Raw genomic sequence first — 24,976 nt, 5'->3', positions numbered from 1 at the left:
GGGGCCAAGACGGGTGGATCACACGAGACCATCCTGCTAACACGGTGACCATCCTGGCTAACACGGTGAACCCTGTCTCTACTAAAAATACAAAAAACTAGCCGGGCGAGGTGGCGGGCGCCTGTAGTCCCAGCTACTCGGGAGGCTGAGGCAGGAGAATGGCGTAAACCCAGGAGGCGGGGCTTGCAGTGAGCTGAGATCCGGCCACTGCACTCCAGCCCGGGGACACAGCAAGACTCCATCTCACACCTGTGACACCTGTGATCCCAGCACTGTGGGAGGCCAAGGCAGGTGGATCACCTGAACTCAGGAGTTTGAGACCAGCCCAGGCAGCATGGTGAAACCCCATCTCTACAAAAAAGGCAAAAATTAGTTGGGCGCAGTGGTGGGCACCTGTAGTTCTAGCTGCTTGGGAGGCTGAGGCAGGAGAATCGCTTGAGCCTGGGAGGTGGAGGTTGCAGTGAGCCAAGATCACGCTACTCTACTCCCGCCTGGATGACGCAGGAAGACCCTGACTCAAAAAAATAAATAAATAAATACAGAGAAACCCTGCTATACTTTCTGAGTTTCTCCCAACACAAACTTCTTTTTTTATTTTTAGTGATATGTTCTTTGAGACAATGTCTGGCTGTGTTCAGTGGTGCAGTCTTGGCTCACTGCAGCCTCTGCAGGTTCAAGCGATCCTCATACCTCAGCCTCTCCAGTAGTTGGGACTACAGGCGCCCGCCAGGCGCACAGGAGTGAGCCTAGAGACGCTGAGTGGCATCTCTAGGTTAGTAGTACAAAAACCTCAAGGTTATTGTACTACTTTTTCTGCTTTTTTTATTGTTAACTATGTTAGCTACACAAAAGTAAGTATGATGCTGTGTTTTGATGTGAGGAATGATGACCAGGCGCAGTAGAAAAAGAAAAGGAGGCAGTGAATAGCTCTGTGCCCACCAGCAGCTCGGAGGGAATCTTCCTGCATTGCTCCCTTGGCTGTGCCGCATCTGTGGGTGTCCCTGCGCGGAGCTCGGCAGCTTCGGCCTTTACCCAGATAGGAGTGCGCGGCAGGAGTGTTGCTGCTTTTCCTGCAATGTGAGGTTTGGAGATTAGTCCACAAATCAACATATTGAAATTAGTCCCTGTTGATTCATGGAACTGTTTTAAGATTTACAGACAGGAAACATGTTAACACAAGTCGGATGCAATGGCTCATGCCTACAATCCCAGCACTTTGGTAAACCGAGGTGGAAGGATCACCTGAGCTCAGTTCAAAACCAGCCTGGTCAACATAGTGAGACCTTGTCTCTACTAAAATTTTATTTTATTTTATTTTTTGAGACAGAGTCTCACTCTGTCGCCCAGGCTGGAGTGCAGTGGTGCGATCTCAGCTCACTGCAAGCTCCGCCTTCTGGGTTCACGCCATTCTGCTGCCTCAGCCTCTCAAGTAGCTGGGTCTACAGGCGCCTGCCACCGCGCCCAGCTAATTTTTGGTATTTTTAGTGGAGACGGGGTTTCACCGTGTTAGCCAGGATGGTCTCAATCTCCTGACCTCGTGATCCGCCCATCTCGGCCTCCCAAAGTGCTGGGATTATAGGCGTGAACCATCGTGCCCAGCCCTGTGTGTGTGTGTGTGTGTGTGTGTGTATTTTTAGTAGAGACGGGATTTCACCGTGTTAGCCAGGATGGTCTTGATCTCCTGACCTCATGATCCGCCTGCCTCAGCCTCCCAAAGTGCTGGGATTACAGGTATGAACCGCCGTGCTTGGCCTACTAAAAATGTTTTTAAAAAACTTACTTGGTCATGGTGATGTGCACCTGCAGTCCCAGCCATCTGAGAGGCTGAGGGGGAGGATGCTGGAGTCCAGGAGGCAGAGCCAGCCACGAGCTACGATTGTATCACTGCACACACTCCAGCCTGGGCAGCAGACCCTGTTCCCAAAAATAAACGAAGGTATGCTACTGTGAATAGCTGTAGAATGTTGTTGTTTTCTTTTTTCTTTTTTCTTTTTTTTTCCTTTTTATAGATCTCACTCTGTTGCTTACTGCAGCCTTGACCTCCTGGGCTCAAGCGATCCTTCCGCCCCAGCCTCCCAAGAGGCTGGGACCACACACACGTGCCACCATGCCTGGCTGATTTTTAAATCTTTTGTAGAGACGGGGTCTTGCCATGTTGCCTAGGCTCAAGCAATCTGCTGGCCTCAGCCTCCCAAAGTGCTGGGATTACAGGCATGAGCCACTGTACCCAGGCAATTTTTAAATGAGATGGGGTCTTACTATGTTGCCCAGACTAAAATAGCCGTTTTATACTTGGAAATAAAGGATTACAGTGCTAACATCTTTGTGCTAGGGAAATCTTGTAAGAAACAATTCTTGACAAAACTAAAGTTTCTTTCCTGTAGAACTCTCAGCTGCAATTTCATTATAACACAGGGACACGGAGGGCTGTGTATGAGATGAAATGACAAACTGTTTTATAAACCTGCGGTGGATTGTGTGTTCTGTCCTCATTGTATTGAATTGCTCCCTTTCTCTCAGTTAACTTACCAAGACTGGTTACACCTGGAGCTGGAAATTCAGCCTGAAGCTGATGCTCTTTCAGATACTGAACGGTATGTGTTGAAAAGAGCTACCCTGGCCGGGCGTGATGGCTCACACCTATAATCCCCAGCACTTTGGGAGGCTGAGGCAGGAGGATCTCTTGAATCCAGGAGTTTGAGGTCAGCCTGGGCAACACAGGGAGACTCCATCTCTACAAAAAATAGAAAAGGAATTAGCTGGGCGTGCAGCACATGCCAGTCATCACAGCCAGCTGGGAGGCAGAGCAGGAACACTGCTTGAGCCTGGAAGGCAGAGGGTGCGGCAAGCTGAGATCACACCACTGCACTTTAGCCTGGGCAGCAGAGTGAGATCCAATCTCAAAAGAAAAAGGAGCTTCCCTTTAAAATGTTACACAGTTTTCTACACTGTCTTAAAGCCTACGTTTTGACATTTTATCCTCAATTTAATGTTTTGTTTAACTGTTAATTTTTTTTTTTTTTTTCTTTTTTTTTTTTTGAGACGGAGTCTCGCTCTACCGCCCAGGCTGGAGTGCAGTGGCCGGATCTCAGCTCACTGCAAGCTCTGCCTCCCGGGTTCACGCCATTCTCCTGCCTCCGCCTCCCGAGTAGTTGGGACTACAGGCGCCTGCCACTGCGCCCGGCTAGTTTTTTGTATTTTTTAGTAGAGACGGGGTTTCACCGTGTTAGCCAGGATGGTCTCGATCTCCTGACCTCGTGATCCGCCCGTCTCGGCCTCCCAAAGTGCTGGGATTACAGGCTTAAGCCACCGCGCCCGGCCAACTGTTAATCTTTGAGCACAATTTTAATTGGTTTTTGTTTTGTTTTGTTTTGTTTTTGGTGTCAAGATTTATTAAAGCGAAATTGAACGTAAAGTTTCCATGTGGTGGGGGCACCCGGGAGGGTTGCCCAATTTCAATTTTTATTCCTTTATTTAAGAAACATTTACTGAGCTCCTACCATGTGGTAGACACTTATAGAGTGTTCTAGAAGCAGGGAGTATAGAGGGAAAGAGACAAGGCTGCTCATATGGCACCTGTGTATCGATGAGGGCAGATGTGGCACATCGAGGGCACCCACTTAGACTTCACCCTGCCCTGGCTGGGCTGTGGCTGCTCTCCAGGAGCTGTACACCTGCGTCCTGGCCCTGGCAACACGCAGGTAGACACAGAAGTAGATTAAAGGTAGGAATGAGCTCTGGAGATACCAGACAGGGCCGTGTGAGAGGAAATGACCAGGGAGGAGAAGAGGCTGGTGTGGAGCAGGTGGTGCAGACTTTGAGGAGAGGTGCTGGCCTTGACATGGGGGCACCAGGAAGTGGGTAAATGAAGCACTGAACCCCCCCTAGGTCCCAGGGCTGATGACTGAGACCACTGGAGAGGTCAGTTGTGCTGTTCTGGACATAGGAGTAGGGAGCCCAGAGGGCCCTTGGGTTTGAGGCTGTGGAGTTTAGGGTGGAGGTCAGGGAGAGGGGAATGTGGTCACTGCAGACAGGGAGCGTCCTCCTGGGTACATGAGCCTCGGGGTGCCTGCCACACCCAGACTCAGGAGAGGGTTGGCATCAGCCACCCTGTGTTCCTCGTCCTTCTGGCCGTCAGGGGCCCTCCAGGCACATGCAGCACTGTCTCCTGCGCCTGGATCCTGGCATCCGATTCTGGATGAAACCAGTAGAAGTAATAGGAAAAGGAAAACGGGGGCCACAGAAACAACAACTCGCTGCTGCCTGCGGCAAAACGGGCGCCGATGGTTCGGGTTGTGCCAAGCCCGCTCTGCAGGTGCTTCCTCCACACGCTCCTGTTTCTCCTCCTGGCTCCTCTCCAGGGTGGAATCTAAGGAGGTCAGAGGGAGGGACTGGTCTCCTACGTGGGGTCATGAGGACCTCTCCTTACCACGCAGGTCACTGCTACGTGGAAGTCGTGTTGAGATGTGTTCCTGGGATTTTCTTTCTTTTCTCAATTACTTAAGTGATACTTAGATACATTCTGTGCCAGTTCCAGACAGTGTGGGTAGAGCACACACCCCTTAGCACTCATATTTGCATGGTTGCATTTTCCTGGTTTTGGCTCTTTCTGTGTAAATGGATTGCAGTATTGATGGTTCTGTGCACTGCAGATTTGTTTGTTTGTTTGAGACAGGGTCTCACCCTGTTGGCCAGGCTGGAGTACAGTGTTGCAGTCATGGCTCACTGCAGCCTCCCTCTCCAGAGCTCAAGCGATCCGCCTGCCTCAGCCTCCTCAGTAGCTGGGACCACAGGCGGGCACCACTATGCCCAGCTAATTTTTTATTTTTGGTAGGAAGGGGGTCTTCCTATGTTGGTCATGCTGATGTCAAACTCCTGGGCGCGAGCGATTCTCCCACCTTGGCCTCCTCCCACAGTGCTGGGATTATAGGTGTAGCCACCACAGTTTTGAGTGAGTGTGTCCTTGAGCCCTTTCCTGTCCATATGCACAGAGCCCACAGTCTGGACGCAGGTTGCTTCACCATCCCCGGCCGGTGGGCCTGTGAGTAGCTCAGGTGCCCTCAGGTGACTTGACAGCCTACATTTTTGTGCTTGCCTGTTCTGTTCACCAAGCTCATCCGCTATGTGGCCAGCAGTTACCCAGTGGGATGTCATCCTGAGTGGCCTTTGATCAGTGGAAGGGGGGCGGTTCACAAAGGCCACTCCTGAGACCAGGCCTTTCCCACAGCCCCAGGCACCCCACCCTGCAGACAGTGAGGTCTCATTCCTACTCCAAGGTCCCGAGCCGCCAGTCTCAACCCAGCTCTCACTAGTGCTGTGTGTTCCTTACTGTGGGCCTACTCCCTGGTTATGGGGAACTGCTGGTCGCGAAGCATTTCTCAGAACTGATGTCAGTGTTTGCTGTTCCAGGCAGGACTTCCACCAGTGGGCGATCTATGAGCACTTTCTCCCTAAGTCCTCTGCTTCAGGAGGCTGTGACGGAGACCTGGAGGCTGCGTGTACCGTTCTTGTCAACGCTCTGATGGATTTCCACCACAGGTTAGCAGCACACACTGTATTAGGGTTCCCTAGAGGAACAGAACTAATAGGATATATACAAAGGGGAGTTTTTGGCCTTGCTGGCCGCCGATTAGATGGTGCCCACCCAGATTAAGGGTGGGTCTGCCTTTCCCAGCCCAGACCCAAATGTGAATCTCCTTTGGTAACACCCTCACAGACACACACCCAGGATCAACATTTTGCATCCTTCAACCCAGTCCAGCCGACACTCAGTGTTAACCGTCACACACCAATGAGGCCTTACTTGAAATCATGGCAGCTCTAAGAATACATTTTTCTCTCACTCCAATTGTGTTATGCAAAGTACACTCGAGCATATCACATGGCAAATCTAAGTCAGTACAAAATAAAGGCAAGCTTCCTTAATCAGTTGTTTCTTTATGTGTATAGACTTGTTAAGTGCAACAACTTTGGGCCGGGTGTGGTGGCTCACACCTGTAATCCCAGCACTTTGGGAGGCTGAGGTGGGTGGATCCCCTGAGGTTAGGAGTTCGAGACCCAGCCTGCCCAACATGGTAAAACCCCATCTCTACTAAAAATATAAAAATTAGCTGGGCGTGGTGGTGTGCGCCTGTAGGCACAGCTACTTGGGAGGCTGAGGCAGCAGGATTGCTTGAACCCAGGAGGCAGAGGTTGCAGTGAGCCGACTGGGCGACAGAGCAAGACCCGTCTCAAAAAAAAAAAAATGGCAACAACGTTTTTCTGTTCTGTCACCTGGTATTCCAGGTGAGCAAGTGCGAAGCACAGCACAAATGGCCTAGCAGATAGTGGGCCTCTCTCCATCTGAGAGGGATTCTCAGGACAGAGCAGTTCCTGAGGTGGTGCATCTGGGCCAGAAGGATGGACGGAGTGTACCTGGGGCTGTCCAGGCTTTGTTCCCAGCAGCTCTTGCCTGCAGCTCCAAACTATTGTGTTACAGCTTCAGCATTCAGTACAGATGGCAAGTGTGTATGCACCTTTCCTCCATGTCCCCTGCCTGTGGCAACCAGGAATCCATTTTCTGTTCATGGATTTGCCTTTTTTGCATATTTAATATAAATAGAATCACATAGTATGTGGCCCTTTGTGTCTGGCTTCCTTGGCTGAGCAGAATGTTTCTGAGGCTCATCCGTGTTGTATCACATATCAGCACACCCTTCCTTCTTATGGCCGACTGACGCTCACAGAAGGTGTGGGGGCTGTATCAGCACACCCTTCCTTCTTATGGCCGACTGACGCTCACAGAAGGTGTGGGGGCTGTATCAGCACACCCTTCCTTCTTATGGCCGACTGACGCTCACAGAAGGTGTGGGGGCTGTATCAGCACACCCTTCCTTCTTATGGCCGACTGACGCTCACAGAAGGTGTGGGGGCTGTATCAGCACACCCTTCCTTCTTATGGCCGACTGACGCTCACAGAAGGTGTGGGGGCTGTATCAGCACACCCTTCCTTCTTATGGCCGACTGACGCTCACAGAAGGTGTGGGGGCTGTATCAGCACACCCTTCCTTCTTATGGCTGAGTGATGCTCACAGAAGGTGTGGGGGCTGTATCAGCACACCCTTCCTTCTTATGGCTGACTGATGCTCACAGAAGGTGTGGGGGCTGTATCAGCACACCCTTCCTTCTTATGGCCAACTGACACAGAAGGTGTGGGGGCTGTATCAGCACACCCTTCCTTCTTATGGCCAACTGACACAGAAGGTGTGGGGGCTGTATCAGCACACCCTTCCTTCTTATGGCCGACTGACACTCACAGAAGGTGTGGAAGCTGACGCACCTCTATCGTGGGTGACTTCCCGTTAACCCTACTCCAAGAATGCCTCCTGAGATTTCCCATTTATCTGCTGTTACCTTAAATCCCACTCTTAGGTCAAAACAACCTTGAGGCTGGGCGCAGTGGCTCATGCCTGTAATCTCAGCACTGACAGGCCAAGGCAGGCAGATCATCTGAGCTCATGAGCTTGAGACCAGCCTGGTGAAACCCTGTCTCCACAAAAAAAAAAAAAAAATTAGGCATGGTGTGCCTGTGGTCCCAGCTACTCATGAGGCTGAGGTGGGACTGCTTGAGCCTGAAAGGCAGAGGTTGCAGTGAGCTGTGATAACACCACTACATTCCAGCCTGGGTAACAGACCCCATCTCAAAACAAAAAAAAACAAATTTTCCACCTTAAATCCAGCGGTTAGATTCACAGAGCATTCTTGCTTTTCCCTGAGGGGTTGACTTCAATAATCCTTCCCTGTGGTATAGAAGCCCCGCCTGGGGGTAGCACTGCAGGCATGCATCATCTCTCTAGGCTGCCCAAGACATGGCTTCTGTCTGTAAGCCCTTAAACATTTCTGTCTGAGAAACTGGATTGTTCAGCCTCTTTATCCAGCTTCCCAACTTCCCCAGCCTTTATGGGTAGGTTTGCACAGAGCTGCTCACTGCAGAACAGAAGGATCAGCCATATTTTGTTTATCCATTTACTTTGTTTGTTTGAGACAGAGTCTTACTGTGTCTTATATATTTATTTTGAAACAGGGTCTTACTTTGTCACCCAGGCTGGGATACAGTGGTGAGATCTCAGCCCACTGCAGCCTCGACCTCCTGGGCTCAAGTGATCCTCCTGCTTCAGCCCCTCAAGTAGCTGGGACTACAGGCACCACCTCACCTGGTGGCTAATTTTTTTTTTTTTTTGAGACGGAGTCTCGCTCTGTCGCCCAGGCTGGAGTGCAGTGGCCGCATCTCAGCTCACTGCAAGCTCCGCCTCCCGAGTTTAGGCCATCTCCTGCCTCAGCCTCCCAAGTAGCTGGGACTACAGGCGCCCGCCCAGCTAGTTTTTTGTATTTTTTAGTAGAGACGGGGTTTCACCATGTTAGCCAGGATGGTCTCGATTTCCAGACCTCATGATCCGCCTGTCTCGGCCTCCCAAAGTGCTGGGATTACAGGCTTGAGCCACCGCGCCCGGCCCTGGTGGCTAATTTGTAATTTTAGTAGAGATGGGGTTTTACAATGTTGGCCAGACTGGTCTCGAACTCCTGACCTCAGGTGATCTGCCTGCCTTGGCCTCCCAGTGTACTGGGATTACAGGTGTGAGCCTCTGTGCTAGGCCGGACTTGCTGGTGGCCATCCTAGTGGGTATTAAGTGCTATTTCATTGTGGTTTTGATTTGTACTTCCCTGATGGGTAGTGATTTTGAGCATCTTTCTATTTTCTTATTGGCCATTTGTAGATTTTCTTTGGAGAAATATCTATTCATATCTTCAGCCCATTTGAAAACTGGGTTACATTCACGTACTGCATAACAGCGTTTTGGTTAACAATGAGCCACATATATGACACTAATCCCATAAAGCCATAGTTGTTTTGTCAGTTTTTTTTTAAGTTGTGTTTTTACTGTACCTTTTCTATGTTTAGATGCACAAATACTGTTGTGTTCCAGTTGCAGTATTCAGTACAGTTCCATGCTGTGCTGGTTCATAACCTGGGCGCAGCGGGCCATGCCATGTGGCCTAGGTGTGCGGGGGGTCTGCTAAGTCTGTGCAGTGGGCCATGCCATGTGGCCTAGGTGTGCGGGGGGTCTGCTAAGTCTGTGCAGTGGGCCATGCCATGTGGCCTAGGTGTGCAGGGGGTCTGCTGTCTAGGTCTGTGCAGCAGGCCATGCCATGTGGCCTAGGCGCGCGGGGGGTCTGCTGTCTAGGTCTGTGCAGTGGGCCATGCCATGTGGCCTAGGTGTGCGGAGGGCTCTGATCTGTGTCGGTGCACTTTGATGTTCACGTGAGGAAACCACCTAAAGATGAGTTTCTCAGAATGGATCCTTGTCATTAAGCAGTTCATGACTGTATTTATCTTACTGAATTGTATGAGTTCTTTATATATTTTAGATAAAGTTCTTATCAAATATATGATATGTATTCTCCCATTCTGTTAATTCTCTTTTCACACTCTTGATCGTATCCTTCAATGCACAAAGGTTTTAAATTTTTATAAAGTTCAGATCATCTGTTTTTAGTTTAGCTCTTTAGGATTTTGATCCATTTTGATGGATCAAAAAACATTTTGGGCCACCCATGGTGGCTCACGCCTGTAATCCCAGCACTTTGGGAGGCTGAGGCTGGTGGATCACTTGAGGTCAGGAGTTCGAGAGCAGCCTGGCCAACATGGCGAAACTAAAAAAATACAAAAACTAGCCAGGCGTGGTGGCAGGTGCCTGTAATCCCAGCTACTCGGGAGGCTGAAGCAGGAGATTTGCTTGAACCTGGGAGGTGGAGCTTGCAGTGAGCCGAGATTGTGCCACTGCACTCCAGCCTGGGCGACAGAGTGAGAGACTGTCTCAAAAAAAAAAAAAAAAAAAATTGGCCGGGCGCGGTGGCTTGTAATCCCAGCACTTTGAGCCGAGATCACAAGGTCAGGGGATCGAGACCATTCTGGCTAACACGGTGAAACCCCGTCTCTACTAAAAAAAAATACAAACTAGCCAGGCGCAGGCGCCTGTAGTCCCCACTCGGGAGGCTGAGAAAGGAGAATGGCGTAAACCCGGGAGGCGGAGCTTGCAGTGAGCTGAGATTGTGCCACCGCACTCCAGCCTGGGCGACAGAGTGAGAGACTGTCTCAAAAAAAAAAAAAAAAAAAATTGTGTGAGGTGGTCCAGCTTCATTCTGTTGCATGTGGCCACGCAGTTGTCCCAGCACCATTTGTTGAAAACACATCTTTCCCTGCTGAATGATCTTGGCACCCTCGTCAAAAGTGAGGTGGCCGTTCGTGTGAGGATTTATTTCTGGCTCATTGTGTCCCTTGGTCTGTATGTCTGTATGCACTGCACCATTTGGATGACCGAAGCTTTGTAGTAGGTTTTAAAATTGGGAAGTGTGAGGCCTCTAACTTTGTTGTTTTCCAGGATTGTTTTGGCTTTTCTGGGTGCTTTGTAGTTGCATCTCATTTTGGGATGAGCTTGTCAATGTCTACAGAAGTAGCTGAGATCCTGATAGGGCTGCTTGTGGGGCAGTGAGAGCGTCTCCTTTCACTGTGAATCATTTGTTGCTAATGTATAGAAACACCACTGATTCTTGTGTATTCATTGGCCCGAGTCATTTTTTAGCTCTTACGAGTGTTTTTGTATCCGTTCCTTAGGGTTTTGTATATATAAGATCATTATCTGGCCGGGCACGGTGGCTCACGCCTTAATCCCAGCACTTTGGGAGGGTGAGGTGAGCGATCACCTGAGGTCAGGAGTTGGAGACCAGCCTGGTCAACATGGTGAAACCGCATCTCTACTAAAAATACAAAAATTAGCCGGGCCGGTGATGGGCTCCTGTAATCCGTTACTTGGGAGGCTGAGGCAGGAGAATCACTTGAACTCAGTGGGCAGAGGTTGCAGTGAGTCGAGATCATGCCACTGCCACTCCAGCCTGGGCGACAAGAGTGAAACTCAGTCTCAAACAAAAAAAAAACAAAAGGAAGATCATATAATCCGTGAACAGAGATAGTTTAACTTTTTCCTTTCCCATCTGGATGCTTTCCTTTTTCTCGGTGAATTGCCCCGGCTTGAACTCCCAGGGCAGTGTTTTTTGTTTTTTCTGAGACGGAGTCTCGCTCTGGCACCCAGGCTGGAGTGTGGCGGTGTGATCTCGGCTCACCGCAACCTCCGCCTCTCGGGTTCAAGCGATTCTCCTGCCTCAGCCTCCCCAGTAGCTGGGATTACAGGCACCCGCTGCCACGCCTGGCTGCTAATTTTTGTTTGTTTGTTTTTGAGACAGAGTTTCACTCTGTCTCCCAGGCTGGAGTGCCATGGCAGGATCTCAGCTCTCTACAACCTCCGCCTTACGGGTTCCGGCAATTCTGCCTCAGCTTCCCGAGTAGCTGGGATTACTAGTGCCTGCTAACACACCCATCTAATTTTTTGTATTTTTAGTAGAGATAGGGTTTCGTCACGTTGGCCAGGATGGTCTTGAACTGGTCTTAGGTGATGCTTCAGCCTCCCAAAGTGCTGGGATTACAGGTGTGAGCCAGTGTGACCTCAGTAGAGAAGGGGTTTCACCATGTTGGCCAGGATGGTCTTGATCTCCTGACCTCAGATGATCCGCCTGCCTCGGCCTTCCAAAGTGCTGGGATTACAGGTGTGAGCCACCGCGCCCGGCCCCAGTGCATTGTTGAGTAGAGGCAGCGACACTGCTTTGAGTGTAGAGAGCACATCCTTGTTGCCCCTGATCTTAGAAGAAAAGCTTTCAGTCTTTCCTCATTAAATTTGATGTTAGCTGTGGGTTTTTCATACATGCCAGGTACCAGATTGAGAAGATCCCCTTCTGTTCCTAGTTTATTGAGTGTTTTTATCACAAAGGGATGTTAAATTCCATCAAGTGCTTTTTCTGCATCTGTTAAGATAATCCTGTGGTTTTTGCTTTTTATTTTACTGAAAACTGCATTCTATTGATTTGGGGATGTTAAGCTGTCCTTGCATTCTTGGGAGAAACCCCCCTGGTCATGGTACATAATTTTTGTATTTCTTGGGTTGGGGTTGGTAGTATTTTGTGGCAGTTTTTGTTGTTTATTGTTGAATAATGTGAGGTCACACTGTCAGAAAAGCACAGCCATCACTCAACTCTGGAGGCAGGAGGAGAACTGGGAACTCCAGCACTATTAGGCGATACTGAGGAAGATTTTATTGTATTTTGTTTTCAGCTCAAGGAGTTATGACCACTCAGAGAATTCCAATTTGGTCTTTGGTGGCCGCACAGGAAATGAGGACATTATTTCCAGATTGCAGGTGAGTTTGAGGATGCCACAACTCAGTGCGTTCACTTCATTTAAGCTGCATCCTATTAAGATGTTTATTATAGTCTGGGCGTCGTGGCTCATGCTTGTAATCCCAGTACTTTGGGAGGCCGAGGCTGGTGGATCACCTGAGATCTATACAGGTAGACAGCATGTACCTGTGTGTGTTCACTGTCAGTCAACAGGCGTTTACTGGTGCTGGCCACCCATGTGTCTTCTGTGCCAGGCCCCTGTCTTCCCCTCCCCCAGCACTGGGGCCTCCTAACTCCTTAGCCAGATGCTTTCCCTAGACCCACCTGGCTCCTTCTCCTCAGTGAGACCATCTGGTTATTCCTCTTAATAATAATCATTATTATTATTATTATTATTGGGACAGGGTCTTGCTGTGTCACCCAGGCTAGAGTACAGTGGTGCGCTCATAGCTCACTGCAGCCTTGACTTCCTGGGCTCAAGCAATCCTCACAGTGTGCACCTGAGTGCACCACCACATCCAGCTGATTTTTTGTAGAGATGGAGTTTTGCCATGTTGCCTAGGTTGGTCTCGAACTCCTGGGCCCAAATGAACCACCCATCTCAGTCTCCAAAATTGTTGGATTATGGGCGTGAGCCACTGCACCTGATCTTTATTCTTCTTTAAAAAACACAGCCGGGACGGGCGCGGTGGCTCAAGCCTGTAATCCCAGCACTTTGGGAGCCCGAGACGGGTGGATCACGAGGTCAGGAGATCGAGACCATCCTGCCTAACATGGTGAAACCCCGTCTCTACTAAAAAAAGCAAAAAACTAGCCGGGCGAAGTGGTGGGCGCCTGTAGTCCCAGCTACTCGGGAGGCTGAGGCCGGAGAATGGCGTAAACCCGGGAGGTGGAGCTTGCAGTGAGCTGAGATCCGGCCACTGCACTTCAGCCTGGGCGACAGAGCGAGATTCCGTCTCAAAAAAAAAAAAAAACACAGCCGGCCGGGCACAGTGGCTTGTGCCTGTAATCCCAGCACTTTGGGAGGCTGAGGCGGGTAGATCACTTGAGGTCAGGGGCTCAAGACCAGCTTGGCCAACATGGTGAAACCCTGTCTCTACTAAAAATACAAAAAAGTAGTTGAGCATGGTGGTGTGTACCTACAGTCCCAGCTGCTCGGTGGTGTGTACCTACAGTCCCAGCTGCTCGGTGGTGTGTACCTACAGTCCCAGCTGCTCGGTGGTGTGTACCTACAGTCCCAGCTGCTCGGTGGTGTGTACCTACAGTCCCAGCTGCTCAGGAGACTGACTTAGAATCAACTGAGCTCGAGAGATCAGGATTGCACTGCTGCCCTCCAGCCTGGGCAGCCGGACTGAGACTGTCTCAAAAAAAGAAAAAAAAAAAGACTTGTGAGGCAAAAATGATGTGTGGGGTAAAATGTTAGCCTGAGGTTAATCTGGGTGGAGGGCACATGGGTGTCCTTGTGCTGGTTTTTTTGGTTGGTTGGTTTGTTTTTTGAGACAGAATCTTGCTCTGTCACCCAGGCTAGAGTGCAGTGGTGGGATCTTGGCTCACTGCAACCTCCACCTCCTGGATTCAAGCGATTCTCCTGCCTCAGCCTCCTGAGTAGCTGGGATTACAGGCACCTGCCACCACACCCAGCTAATTTTTATATGGCTAATTTTGTTGGCCAGGCTGGTCTTGAACTACTGACCTCAGGTGATCCGCCTGTCTTGGCCTCCCAAAGTGCCAAATTACAGGCATGAGCCACCATATCTGGTCTTTTTTTTTTCTTTTTTTTTTTTTTTTTTTTTTTTTTTTGGAGATGGAGTCTTGCTCTGTCGCCCAGGCTGGAGTGCAGTGGTGTGATCTCAGCTCACTGCAAGCTCTGCCTCCCGGGTTCAAGCCATTCTTCTCCATCAGCCTCCCGAGTAGCTGGGACTACAAGCACCCACCACCACGCCCGGTTAATTTTTTGTATTTTTAGTAGAGACGGTTTCACCGTGTTAGGATGGTCTGTCTCCTGACCTCATGATCCGCCTGCCTCGGCCTCCCAAAGTGCTGGGATTACAGGCATGATCCACAGCACCCGGCTGTTTTTCTTTTTTTTTTTTTTTTTTTTTTTTTTTTGAGAGGGAGTCTCGCTCTGTCGCCCAGGCTGGGATGCAGTGGCCGGATCTCAGCTCACTGCAAGCTCCGCCTCCCGGGTTTACGCCATTCTCCTGCCTCAGCCTCCCGAGTAGCTGGGACTACAGGCGCCCGCCACCTCGCCCGGCTAGTTATTTTTTGTATTTTTTAGTTGAGATGGGGTTTCACCTTGTTAGCCAGGATGGTCTCGATATCCTGACCTCGTGATCCGCCCGTCTCAGCCTCCCAAAGTGCTGGGATTACAGGCTTGAGCCACCGCGCCCGGCCCCGGCTGTTTTTCTTAATTGAAAAGCAGTACTCTAACTCCTGGGCTCAAGGGATCTGCCTGCCTCAGCCTCCCAAAGTGCTGGCATTACAGACGTAAGCCACAGCACCCGGCCTGCACTGTTCTATATTTGCAATTTCAATTTCAAAGTGATTTCCAGTTGAAATAGTTTGCCCCACTTGTTCCTTCTTGCCCTGTCCCCTGTGGAGACCTTTCCCTGACACCACGCCCCCCGCCGTCAGGGTACCCGACTGGCTGGGCAGTGAGCCCCGAGGCCTTCCTGTGCCAGCATCCTCCTCTTTTCCAGGAGATGGTAGCTGACCTGGAGCTGCAGCAGGACCCCTCGGTGCCTCTCGGCCACACCCCTTCCCAGGGGCACTTCCTCTTTGGGATTTTCTGCCGACGACTCCAGGCTCTGACAAGCGGTTGGAACGTGGCTGCCAGGCTTCAGAGACAGAGGGAGCTGCTCATGTACAAACGGTAATACCTACTACCACCTGGGCAGGGCAGCATCTCATGACGGTCCTAGAGTTTCTTTGTAGCGAGTTCGTTTCCCGTTACTTACTTGTCTGTGTGTTCCCATCCCAAGCCTGTCCCTCTCTGTAGCACTTGCCACGGAGAGGAGGATCCAGAGGGTTTAAAGTGCTTCTGATTAAAACCTTCCGGCTGAGCGAGGCGGTTTACGCCTGTAATCCCAGCAGTTTGGGAGGCTGAGGTGGGTGGATCACCTGAGGTCAGGAGTTTGAGACCAGCCTGACCAACATGGCGAAACGCTGTCTCTACTAAAAATACAAAAATTAGCTGGGTGTGGTGGCGGACGCCTATAATCCCAGCTACTCGGGAGACTGAGGCAGGAGAATTGCTTGAACATGGGAGGCAGAGGTTTCAGTGAGCCGAGATCGTGCCATTGCACTCCAGCCTGGGCGACGGAGTGAGACTCTGTCTCAGCAACAACAAAAAACCTTCCTGCTCAGATGTGGAGGGACGTCGCAGAAGGAGCTCCTGTCAAAGTAGGGAAAACTGTTCAGAAATGCCCATGGCAGCTGCATTTATAATAAGCGCGAAGTCATTAAATCGAAGTCATTTAATTTTACAGTCGTAGGGAATTGCTTCACTAGACCGACTGGTGCATCATCCACTTGGTTATTATGTAACTGTTAAAAGTTGTTTGGTAACACGTTTTGAGTGCAGTGGGCCAAGACGGTAAAGGGGAGTTGGGCTCAGAGTGCAGGCTTTGGATGGGACAGAGGGACACAGGCCACGGCTCCGGTTCCAACAGTGGCGTTGGGTTTCAGGGTGTGGTTGCTGCTCTGAGAGTCTGAGCCCTTGGGAGGGAGCAGAGTGTATGCTGTGCGGTCGCCACAGATACAGCCCCTTCTTTCCAGGATCCTCCTCCGCCTGCCTTCGTCTGTCCTCTGCGGCAGCAGCTTCCAGGCCGAACAGCCCATCACTGCCAGATGCGAGCAGTTCTTCCACTTGGTCAACTCTGAGATGGTAGGTGCCCCGTGTGCATGTGTCCATCTGATCTGTCGGTGCCTGTGGCACTGGCAGCAGCATTTGCAACCTCCATGCGTGTCCTGAATTCACCGTGCAAATTACTGAAGAAAGGGTTCAAAGTCAAATAGGGAACAATGTCTGGAATGCCGTGTGAGGGAGGGCCCCTACCCACAGCCAGGACGGCGGCCAGCATGTCACCAAACCAGCTGTAGGTTGCCTTCTCCAAAGTTTGAGTTCCTTTAGTTTCCCTCAAGTTTTAATAATTTTGACGCATGGAATCGTACAGACCATTTTGTGTGCCACGCACCTCAGTTCATTTATTTCTAATCTCAACATGCTTCACGTGTGAAAAAGCCTTGTGGTGATCTGACTACTGCTGTTGCCTGCCAGGCAGCCCCATTGTCTTCCGTTTTAGACACTGCCCAGTGTGAGTTGCAGAATGATGTTAACCAGTAGCCGGGCACAGTGGCTTAAACACCTGTAATCCCAGCACTTTGGGAAGGCGGGGGGATCACGTGAGCCCAGGAGTTCAAGACTAGCCTGGGCAACACAGCAAAACCCTGTTTCTACAAAAAATAGAAAAATTAGCTGGGCATGGTGGCGCATGCCTGTAGTCCCACCTACTTGAGAGGCTGGGTCAGGAGGATTAATTGAGCCCAGGAGGCAGAGGTTGCACCGAGCCAGGATCCCGCCACTGCACTCCAGCCTGGGTGACAGCGAGACTGTCTCAAAAAAAACGAAGTGGCCCTTGCTGTGGGGATGGGTCAGCGTCAGGGACCCAGTTGGTCAGAGCAGGGGAGACAGATGCTTGTTTTTGAAGATGCACAAATGTGAGAGATGGAATTCAGGTTCCATGCCAGCTCTGGAGCATTTTATATTTTTATTTATTTATTTAAGAAGAAGTTTTTTTTGTGTTTTTTTTTTTTTTTTTTTTTTTTTTTGAGACGGAGTCTCGCTTCTGTCACCCAGGCTGGAGTGCAGTGGCCGGATCTCAGCTCACTGCAAGCTCCGCCTCCCGGGTTTACGCCATTCTCCTGCCTCAGCCTCCCGAGTAACGGGGACTACAGGCGCCTGCCACCTCGCCCGGCTAAGTTTTTGTATTTTTAGTAGAGACGGGGTTTCACCGTGTTAGCCAAGGTGGTCTCGATCTCCTGACCTCATGATCCGCCCGTCTCGGCCTCCCAAAGTGCTGGGATTACAGGCTTGAGCAACCGCGCCCGGCCAAGAAGAAGTTTTTTAGGCCAGGCGCGGTGGCTCAAGCCTGTAGTCCCAGCACTTTGGGAGGCCAAGACGGGCGGATCACGAGGTCAGGAGATCGAAACCATCCTGGCTAACATGGTGAAACCCCGTCTCTACTAAAAAATACAAAAAAATAGCCGGGCGAGGTGGCGGGCGCCTGTAGTCCCAGCTACTCCGAGGCTGAGGCAGGAGAATGGCGTAAACCCGGGAGGCAGAGCTTGCAGTGAGCTGAGATCCGGCCACTGCACTCCAGCTGGGCGACAGAGCGAGACTCCGTCTCAAAAAAAATTTTTTTGAGACAGAGTCTTGCTCTGTTGCCTGGGCTGGAATGCAGCGGCGCAATCTCAGCTCACTGCAATCTCCACTTCCTGGGTTCAAGCAATTCTCCTGCCTCAGCCTCCTGAGTAGCTGGGACTACAGGTGCCCGCCACCACACCCGGCTAATTTTTACATTTTTAATAGAGATGAAGTTTCACCATGTTGGTCAGGCTGGTCTTGAACTCCTGACCTCGTGATCCACCCACCTTGGCTTCTTCCGAAAGTGCTGGGATTACAGGTACGAGCCACCGTGCCCGGGCTTGTGTAGCACTTTAAAATGTGACAAGGAGAGCAGAGGACATGAGACTAGCAAAAGCTTTAAGAAAATCACTATGGTTTCCTCTGAATTCTTACGAAAGGCTGTTTTTCGGAAAGCTCTCAGAATGGCACGTGACAGCCGACAGACCGGAAAACACCATGGACAGCACTTGGTTAGTGAAGGATAGAGGAGCCAGAGGATGGTCGGGCCGTGGTATTAGTGTCATCCTCACCACAGATCTTGGCTTCGGGTGCGTCCCCTTCCCTGTGGCCGCTTGTGCCTTCCTGGCTTCTTCCTGGAGCCTACAAGACTGTTTGGGCCAGAGTTGCTGAGCTGCAGGATCTGGCTGCCCAGGAAGCCGTTAAGTTTCAGGACAGCACAGCCAGGGCTCCAGGCCCGGTCAGCCAGGAGCACCATCCATGGTGGCCACGCCAAGCCTTAGTGAGTGTTTTTCTCACAACAGAATCTGCACAGCAGCCACTCTGCACACTGGTCTCGCCTCTCTTCCTGTCGCCTTTTCTTACCTGCCTTGAACTCTCTTGTAGAGAAACTTCTGTTCCCACGGAGGTGCCCTGACACAGGACATCACTGCCCACTTCTTCAGGGTAAGCTGCTCCCTCAGCCCCTCCCATGGCCTTCTCAGAATGCTGGGGGTGGGTCCTCCTGTCAGCTTCCTGCGAGTTCCTGCACTCCGCTGGTTGTGGGTCCTCGCAAACCGCCGACCTCCTGGTGCGTTCTCTCCTGCAGGGCCTCCTGAACGCCTGTCTGCGGAGCAGAGACCCCTCCCTGATGGTCGACTTCATATTGGCCAAGTGCCAGACAAAATGCCCCTTAATTTTGACCTCTGCTCTGGTAGGCCAGCTGTCTTGTCGGGAGTTTTGTTTTGGGGATGAGTGGGAGACTCCACGGCTGCCTCTGGCGACTCTGCAGCACTTCTCCATCGGGGTGTTACCATCTCAGAGAAAATGCGTCGGGAGACATGGAGGCCACAGTTAAAGATGCCAGCTCGCGGCAGATGAGGGCCGCATGTCCTGAGTTCCTAGAACTGTCCTCGCCCCCACCGCCCCAGCCATGGGCACCCTCAGGACTTTTCCCCTGTGGACCCCGCTCAGACCCCACAGCACCTTCGTGTCCACAGGGTGCAGGGCTTGTTTGTTCACTGTCTTGGGTTACGAATTGGCTGGAGGCTGTACGGCGGCTGCCTGTGCCCCTCACGAGAGCATAACCGTGGCCCACTGGCGCCCGACTACGCTTTCGTGGGACTTCGGAGCAGAGACTTCACCTCAGCTCCCGCCAGAGCTCAGCAGGCTCCCCTAACAGCCCAGGGTCCCGGGAGTGGTGGGGGCAGCATTTCCCTCACTTCCGTGACGGCTCACTTAGTCCTGAAGACCACAGCTGTCGCCCCCCCTTCTCAGTTATCAGGGACACAGGGCCTTTTTCTCCCGTAGCACAGCATGTTCCCCAAGGAGCTCCCCAAGCTGCATTTGCACCGAGTTGTAGCTCAGTTAGTGGAATTCACGATAAATGAACTCTTCCGTGTTTAGAACGCCAGCTCTCAGCTGAGGACATCAAAGGACCAGGCATTCCCAGCTCAGGGGCAGTGTGGTCCCTTCACTGTTTCGTTAGGCCAGGCTCTTCCTTCTCCAAATTCCACGTCTTCCATGAGTGTGGGTAATAATGCCTCATGGAACTGCTTTGAGCCTTAACTGAGGTAAAAAGATACTGGCTTTGGAGTTCTAGAGCGCAGGGTGAGTGTGGGCCCGTGGTGGCCTGTAGGAGCGCTGTGGGCTTTGTCATAGCTGTGGCAGCGGAGGTGTGTCCACCCCAGCCCCCCTCATCTGTGTCCTGCTCTCTCTCTAGTTGTGGTGGCCGAGCCTGGAGCCTGTGCTGCTCTGCCAGTGGAGGAGACACTGCCAGAGCCCACTGCCCCGGGAACTGCAGAAGCTGCAAGAAGGCCGGCAGTTTGCCAGCGAGTACGTGTGGGTGGTGAGGACGGGGTGTGCCTGCCCAGATGCACTTCAGGACCTGCTCGAGGTCATCTCCTAAACACCCTGGCTTGCTTGAGGAAAGTGGTGTGGGCAGCGTCTTGAGTGAGCAGGGAGAAAAGAACCGAGTTCTTGTGGTGGTGGGTGCCTGTAATCCCAGCTACCCAGGTAGTCCTTTGTTCTCCGTTCTAGGAGGGAATTGCCTGATCCAGTCACAGGGCCAGGCAGGCAGAACTGAGGGAAATAAGGCCTCTTCTTCCAAAACTTACGCAGATGGGGCCCAAGAGCACAGGGCAAGGTGGACAGGACCCAGCCGGCTGCCTCCTGTCAGCAGGAGCTCTCAGAACGCCAGGATGCGCTAGGGGCAGTACCAGCACCTGCCCAGACTCTCAGTGGACCTGGGGATGTTGGGGGATGCAGACCTAGTTTCTGATGGTCCTGAAGCCCTTCTGTGTCCTCTGATGGAAAGGCAAGCCCCAAAGGCGACAGGTGGGAATAAGGACTTGGCTGTAAGGCCCTGCACTGACCCCGTTTTCTCTGTCCCAGTTTCCTCTCCCCTGATGCCGCCTCCCCGGCACCTAACCCGGCCTGGCTCTCAGCTGCTGCACTGCACTTTGCGATTCAACAAGTCAGGGAAGAAAACATCAGGAAGCAGCTAACGAAGCTGGACTGCGAGAGAGAGGAGGCAAGAGAGGAAATTATTTTACTGACTCTTTTCTCGCAAGCTTGGTTTCAATCCATGCAGCTTCTCTGGGCCTGCCTGATGAGCTGCGTTTTTCTAAAGACAAATATGAGGCTTGGAGTAAGACTTTGACTCTCAAATTTACTAGTAATAATAATTCCACTTTTTTAAATGGTTGTATGTATTTGAGACAGGGTCTCACTCTGTCGCCCAGGCTGGAGTGCAGTGGTGTAATCACAGCTCGCTGCAGCCTCGTTCTCCTGGGCTCAGGCCATCCTCCTACCTCAGCCACTGGAGTAGCTGGGACTACAGGTGTGTGCCACCATGCCTGGCTAATTTTATAATTTTTTCTGAGATGGGGGTCTCTAGTCCGGGCAAGGTGGCTCATGCCTCTAATTCTAACACTTTGGGAAGCTGAGGCAAGTGGATCACTTGACGTCATGAGTTCGAGACCAGCTTGGGCAACATGGTAAAACCCTATCTCTACAAAATATACAAAAATTAGCCCGGTGTGGTGGTGCACGCTTGTAATCCCATAGCCTGTAAAGCTACTCAGGAGACTGAGGCAGGAGAATTGCTTGAACCCAGTAGGCAGAGGCTGCAGTGAGCCGAGATCATGCCACTGCCCTGCAGTCTGGGTGACAGAGCGAGACTCTTGTCTCAAAATAATTTTAAAAAGTAGGCCGGGCGCAGTCACTCTCGCCTGTAATCCCAGCACTGTGGGAGGCTGAGGCGGGCGGATCACGAGGTCAGGAGATCGAGACCATCCTGGCTAACACGGTGAAACCCCGTCTCTACTAAAAATACAAAAAAAAATTAGCCGGATGTGGTGGTGGCGCCTGTGGTCCCAGCTACTCGGGAGGCTGAGGCAGGAGAGTGGCGTGAACCAGGGAGGTGGAGCTTGCAGTGAGCCGAGATTGCGCCCCTGCACTCCAGCCTGGGCGACAGAGCGAGACTCTGTCTCAAAAAAATAAATAAATAAATAAATAGAAAGTAAAACAGAGATGGGGGTCTGACTATGTTGCCCAGGCTTGAAGTGCTTTTCTTCAGCTTAGTTTTATCCTCATCACAGCCCAGTGTAAAAACTGTCAGCTTCAAGTGGTGCCTTCTGTGTTCGTGCTGCAGTAGCCTCGATTCACTTGCCGAGGGACAGCCCCAGATAAGCTTGCAGTGAGACAGCTCAGAGCTGGGGTGCCGGGGACAAGAGGCAGCAAGGACGCGACTGTCTCAGCCACAGGCACGGGGAAAGGAGCGGGAGAGGAGGCTGCTCTGAGTTCCCGGCCAGGGACCACGCTGGCCTAAGACCCACCTGGTTGCTGCGCCCTGGGAAGCCTGACAGCCCCCGCAAGACCAGTGACACCCACAGCCCTCTGTGCAGGGAGCCCAGGGCGGTGTGTGTAGAACAGGCACGGAAACAAGCATCCCACAGGAGAGCTGCAGCCCGAGATCCTCAACGCATAGGTGCCATGTCAGCACACGACTTACACCAGCTGAAAGCTGTGCCAACAGCAGTACCCAGGGTTTTGGTGTTTGTAACAGCCCTACAGCGATTCTTCTGGATGCGTCTTCAGGTTTCTTGTGTAGTTTTGTTAGAAGGGATTTTAGTGGCTCCAGGGCCTTAAGGCCCTAGTGTGTGGAGAGGACAGTGTCCATAGTCAGGCCCTGGGTTAGGATGGAGCCTGTGGGTTTATCTTCAAGGATTTTACAAACACTTCTGACAGGAGGCCTTGCAGGGAGAGGATGGTGAGTTGGGACTGCGCACAGCCAAGGAGACTGCAGCCGTCTTCCTTCTGGCTCTTGTCACTTTTTCAAACTGTTTCTAGCTTTGTTTAAAGGCAAGTATGAAATGACCCAGCCAGCAGTAATTAATTCTCAATCAAGCTGTCTCTCTAAAAGTGATTGGAAAGTTTTCTAAGATCCACTTAAAGGATTTATGGCCTAGATGTAAAAGATTTCAATTAAAGAGGAACGTTTCGGCCTTATTTAGAATGACAGAGCACAGGTAATTTTAATGTAGTAAGAAGTGCACGTTTTTATTTGCAGCTATTGGTTTTCCTTTTCTTCTTCTCCTTGATGGGCCTGCTCTCGTCACATCTGACCTCAAATGTAAGTCAGACCTTACCAGCCAAGGTGTCCTCTCCCACTGTGGCCAGGCAGGGGGAACCGGGCAGCCAGTTTCCAAGTCAGGGTTTCCAGAGTGGCTCAGGAGCTCCTTGTGTTTGCGGAAGTGTGAGAACTCCCACACCGTGAGCATTTTTTTTTTTTTTTTTTTTGAGGTGGAGTCTCGCTCTGTTGTACAGGCTGGAGTGCAGTGGTGTGATCTCGGCTCACTGCAACCTCTGCCTCCTGGGTTCAAGCGATTCTCCTGCACCAGCCTCCTGAGTAGCTGGGATTATAGGCGTGCACCACCACGCCCGGCTAATTTTTGTATTTTTAGTAGAGATGGGATTTCACCATATTGCCAGGCTGGTCTTGAACTGGCCTCAGTGATCTGCCCACCTCGGCCTCCCAAAGGGTTGGGATTACAGGCATGAGCCACTGCATCCAGCCTGTGGGCTTTTTTTTTTTTTTTTTTTTTTGAGACGAGTCTTGCTCAGTCGCCTGGGCTGGAGTGCAATGGCGCGATCTCGGCTCACTGCAAGCTCCGCCTCCCGGGTTCACGCCATTCTCCTGCCTCAGCCTCCTGAGTAGCTGGGACTACAGGCACCCGCCACCTCGCCCGGCTAGATTTGTTTATATTTTTAGTGGAGACAGGGTTTCACCGTGTTGGCCAGGCTGGTCTCGATCTCCTGACCTCGTGATCCGTCTCGGCCTCCCAGAGTGCTGGGATTACAGGCTGAGCCACCGCGCCCGGCAGGGCCTTTCTTTCAATGCCTTATTTCAGGACGTGGTGCAGCAGCCTTGGTGTGGGTGCTTGAAGTCCCTGGCCTCCTACCTGAGCCTCTTCTGGCCAGAGGCCCAGTGTTATCTTCCATAGGTTGTCACCAGTTTTAAGACTTTCAATAAGCAAAGAAGAAATGCCTTCTGTGCTGAGGGCTGTGCCCTCCTACCCGCGGGAGCACAGCAGGTCAGCCATTCTCAGGGCTGCTCTCCTGCGGTTTACAGAGTGCCACGGACCCATCGAAGGCTTTAGACGTTTGTGCTGCAGTCCTCGAGTGTTTAGAGAAGAGGAAGATACCCTGGCTGGCGCTCTTCCAGCTGACAGAGAGTGGTGAGACACACTGCTGAGGCGCGGATGCAGAGGGCTGCTCTTTTCAGACGCAACTTTCAAATGGTTAAGAACGTGCCCTCCTTGAGGTTCACTCATTCATTTTCATGACTATCTTTCTGCTAAGTTTATAAGCTCCGTTTCAGTTGGGACAGATTAAGTACAAACGTGTAAGATAATTTACTGGCTCACTGGTCAACCCCAGGACCAATGGCCTATCGTGGGGACTGCCTCTCTCTGCCCCACACCCTCTTCCTCTCCCAGCTGCTGACGGGTGCCCAGGTATCCTTGGCTCAGGCTGTTTGCCCCGCACCACCCCCACAGCCAGGCCTCCCAGGGTACACGTCCCAACCCCTAGGGGTGTCCCCCAGCACTGGTAACAGGCAGAGACATCCAGAGTTGCCTGAGCCACCTCTTGGTGTTGCAGACAGGCTGGGGCGACTCCTCCTCCGCGTGGCCCCGGATCAGCATACCAGGCTGCTGCCCTTCACGTTCTACAGGTACCTTCACCTACAGGCTGCTCAGGGAGCAGGGCACAGCCGTGCGTGGTCAGGGAGGGGCAGTGTTTCCCAGACCCCCATCTTAGCAGCTCTGGCTCTCCCGCCGGAGGGGAAGGTTGCCTGTGCCTCTGAGGCACACGTGAGCAGCATCCCTTGGCATCACCTGCCACCTTTCCAGCAGTCTGTAGCCACTCGTCACCATGTCTTCACTTCTAGTCTTCTCTCCTGCTTCCACGACGACGCGGCCATCAGGGAAGAGGCCTTCCTGCATGTTGCTGTTGACATGTACCTGAGGCTGGTCCAGCTCTTCGTGGCTGGGGACACAAGCACAGTTTCACCTCCAGCCGGCAGGAGCCTGGAGCTCCAGGGTCAGGCAGGTGCAAGGGCCAGTCCCATCTCCAGGGGAGCTCCCCGCAGCCTGAGGCTCCTTCTGCCAGAGAATGTTCCAAGACATAATGCAGATTGTGGGGGGACACACCAGCCCTGTTTCAGTGTCTTCTAACCTGTGACTTTGCCTGTTTTCTCTCTAGGGCAACCCTGTGGAATTGATAACAAAAGCTCGTCTTTTTCTGCTGCAGTTAATACCTCGGTGCCCGAAAAAGAGCTTCTCACACATAGCAGAGGTAACGTCA

The 24,976-nt window shown here is 51.8% G+C and overlaps 1 protein-coding gene across 6 annotated transcripts in view; it reads left to right on the top strand.

Moving 5' to 3' along the window:
• The window catches only part of FANCA (FA complementation group A), an 82,476-nt gene that overhangs the window by 55,106 nt on the left and 2,394 nt on the right, over nucleotides 1-24,976 (top strand). Inside the window, exons 29-42 of one of the 6 annotated variants that reach the window (XM_050772870.1) lie at nucleotides 2,521-2,594; nucleotides 5,410-5,538; nucleotides 12,200-12,284; nucleotides 14,964-15,136; nucleotides 16,042-16,150; nucleotides 18,515-18,574; nucleotides 18,717-18,821; nucleotides 19,830-19,942; nucleotides 20,501-20,639; nucleotides 22,680-22,742; nucleotides 23,742-23,847; nucleotides 24,272-24,344; nucleotides 24,561-24,717; nucleotides 24,875-24,967. In XM_050772870.1, the coding sequence (XP_050628827.1) occupies nucleotides 2,521-2,594; nucleotides 5,410-5,538; nucleotides 12,200-12,284; nucleotides 14,964-15,136; nucleotides 16,042-16,150; nucleotides 18,515-18,574; nucleotides 18,717-18,821; nucleotides 19,830-19,942; nucleotides 20,501-20,639; nucleotides 22,680-22,742; nucleotides 23,742-23,847; nucleotides 24,272-24,344; nucleotides 24,561-24,717; nucleotides 24,875-24,967 (1,479 nt within the window). Of the gene's footprint in view, nucleotides 1-2,520; nucleotides 2,595-5,409; nucleotides 5,539-12,199; nucleotides 12,285-14,963; nucleotides 15,137-16,041; nucleotides 16,151-18,514; nucleotides 18,575-18,716; nucleotides 18,822-19,829; nucleotides 19,943-20,500; nucleotides 20,640-22,679; nucleotides 22,743-23,741; nucleotides 23,848-24,271; nucleotides 24,722-24,874; nucleotides 24,968-24,976 lie in introns of those variants that run through there. The other 5 variants (XM_050772871.1, XR_007721869.1, XM_050772868.1 and 2 more) reach the window with 5 other exon arrangements.

The sequence above is a fragment of the Macaca thibetana genome, chromosome 20, assembly GCF_024542745.1.
Source record: "Macaca thibetana thibetana isolate TM-01 chromosome 20, ASM2454274v1, whole genome shotgun sequence".
Classification (NCBI taxonomy): domain Eukaryota; kingdom Metazoa; phylum Chordata; class Mammalia; order Primates; family Cercopithecidae; genus Macaca; species Macaca thibetana.
Note: the sequence above shows the minus strand (reverse complement) of the source record. Positions and strands in the feature narration are given on the sequence as shown.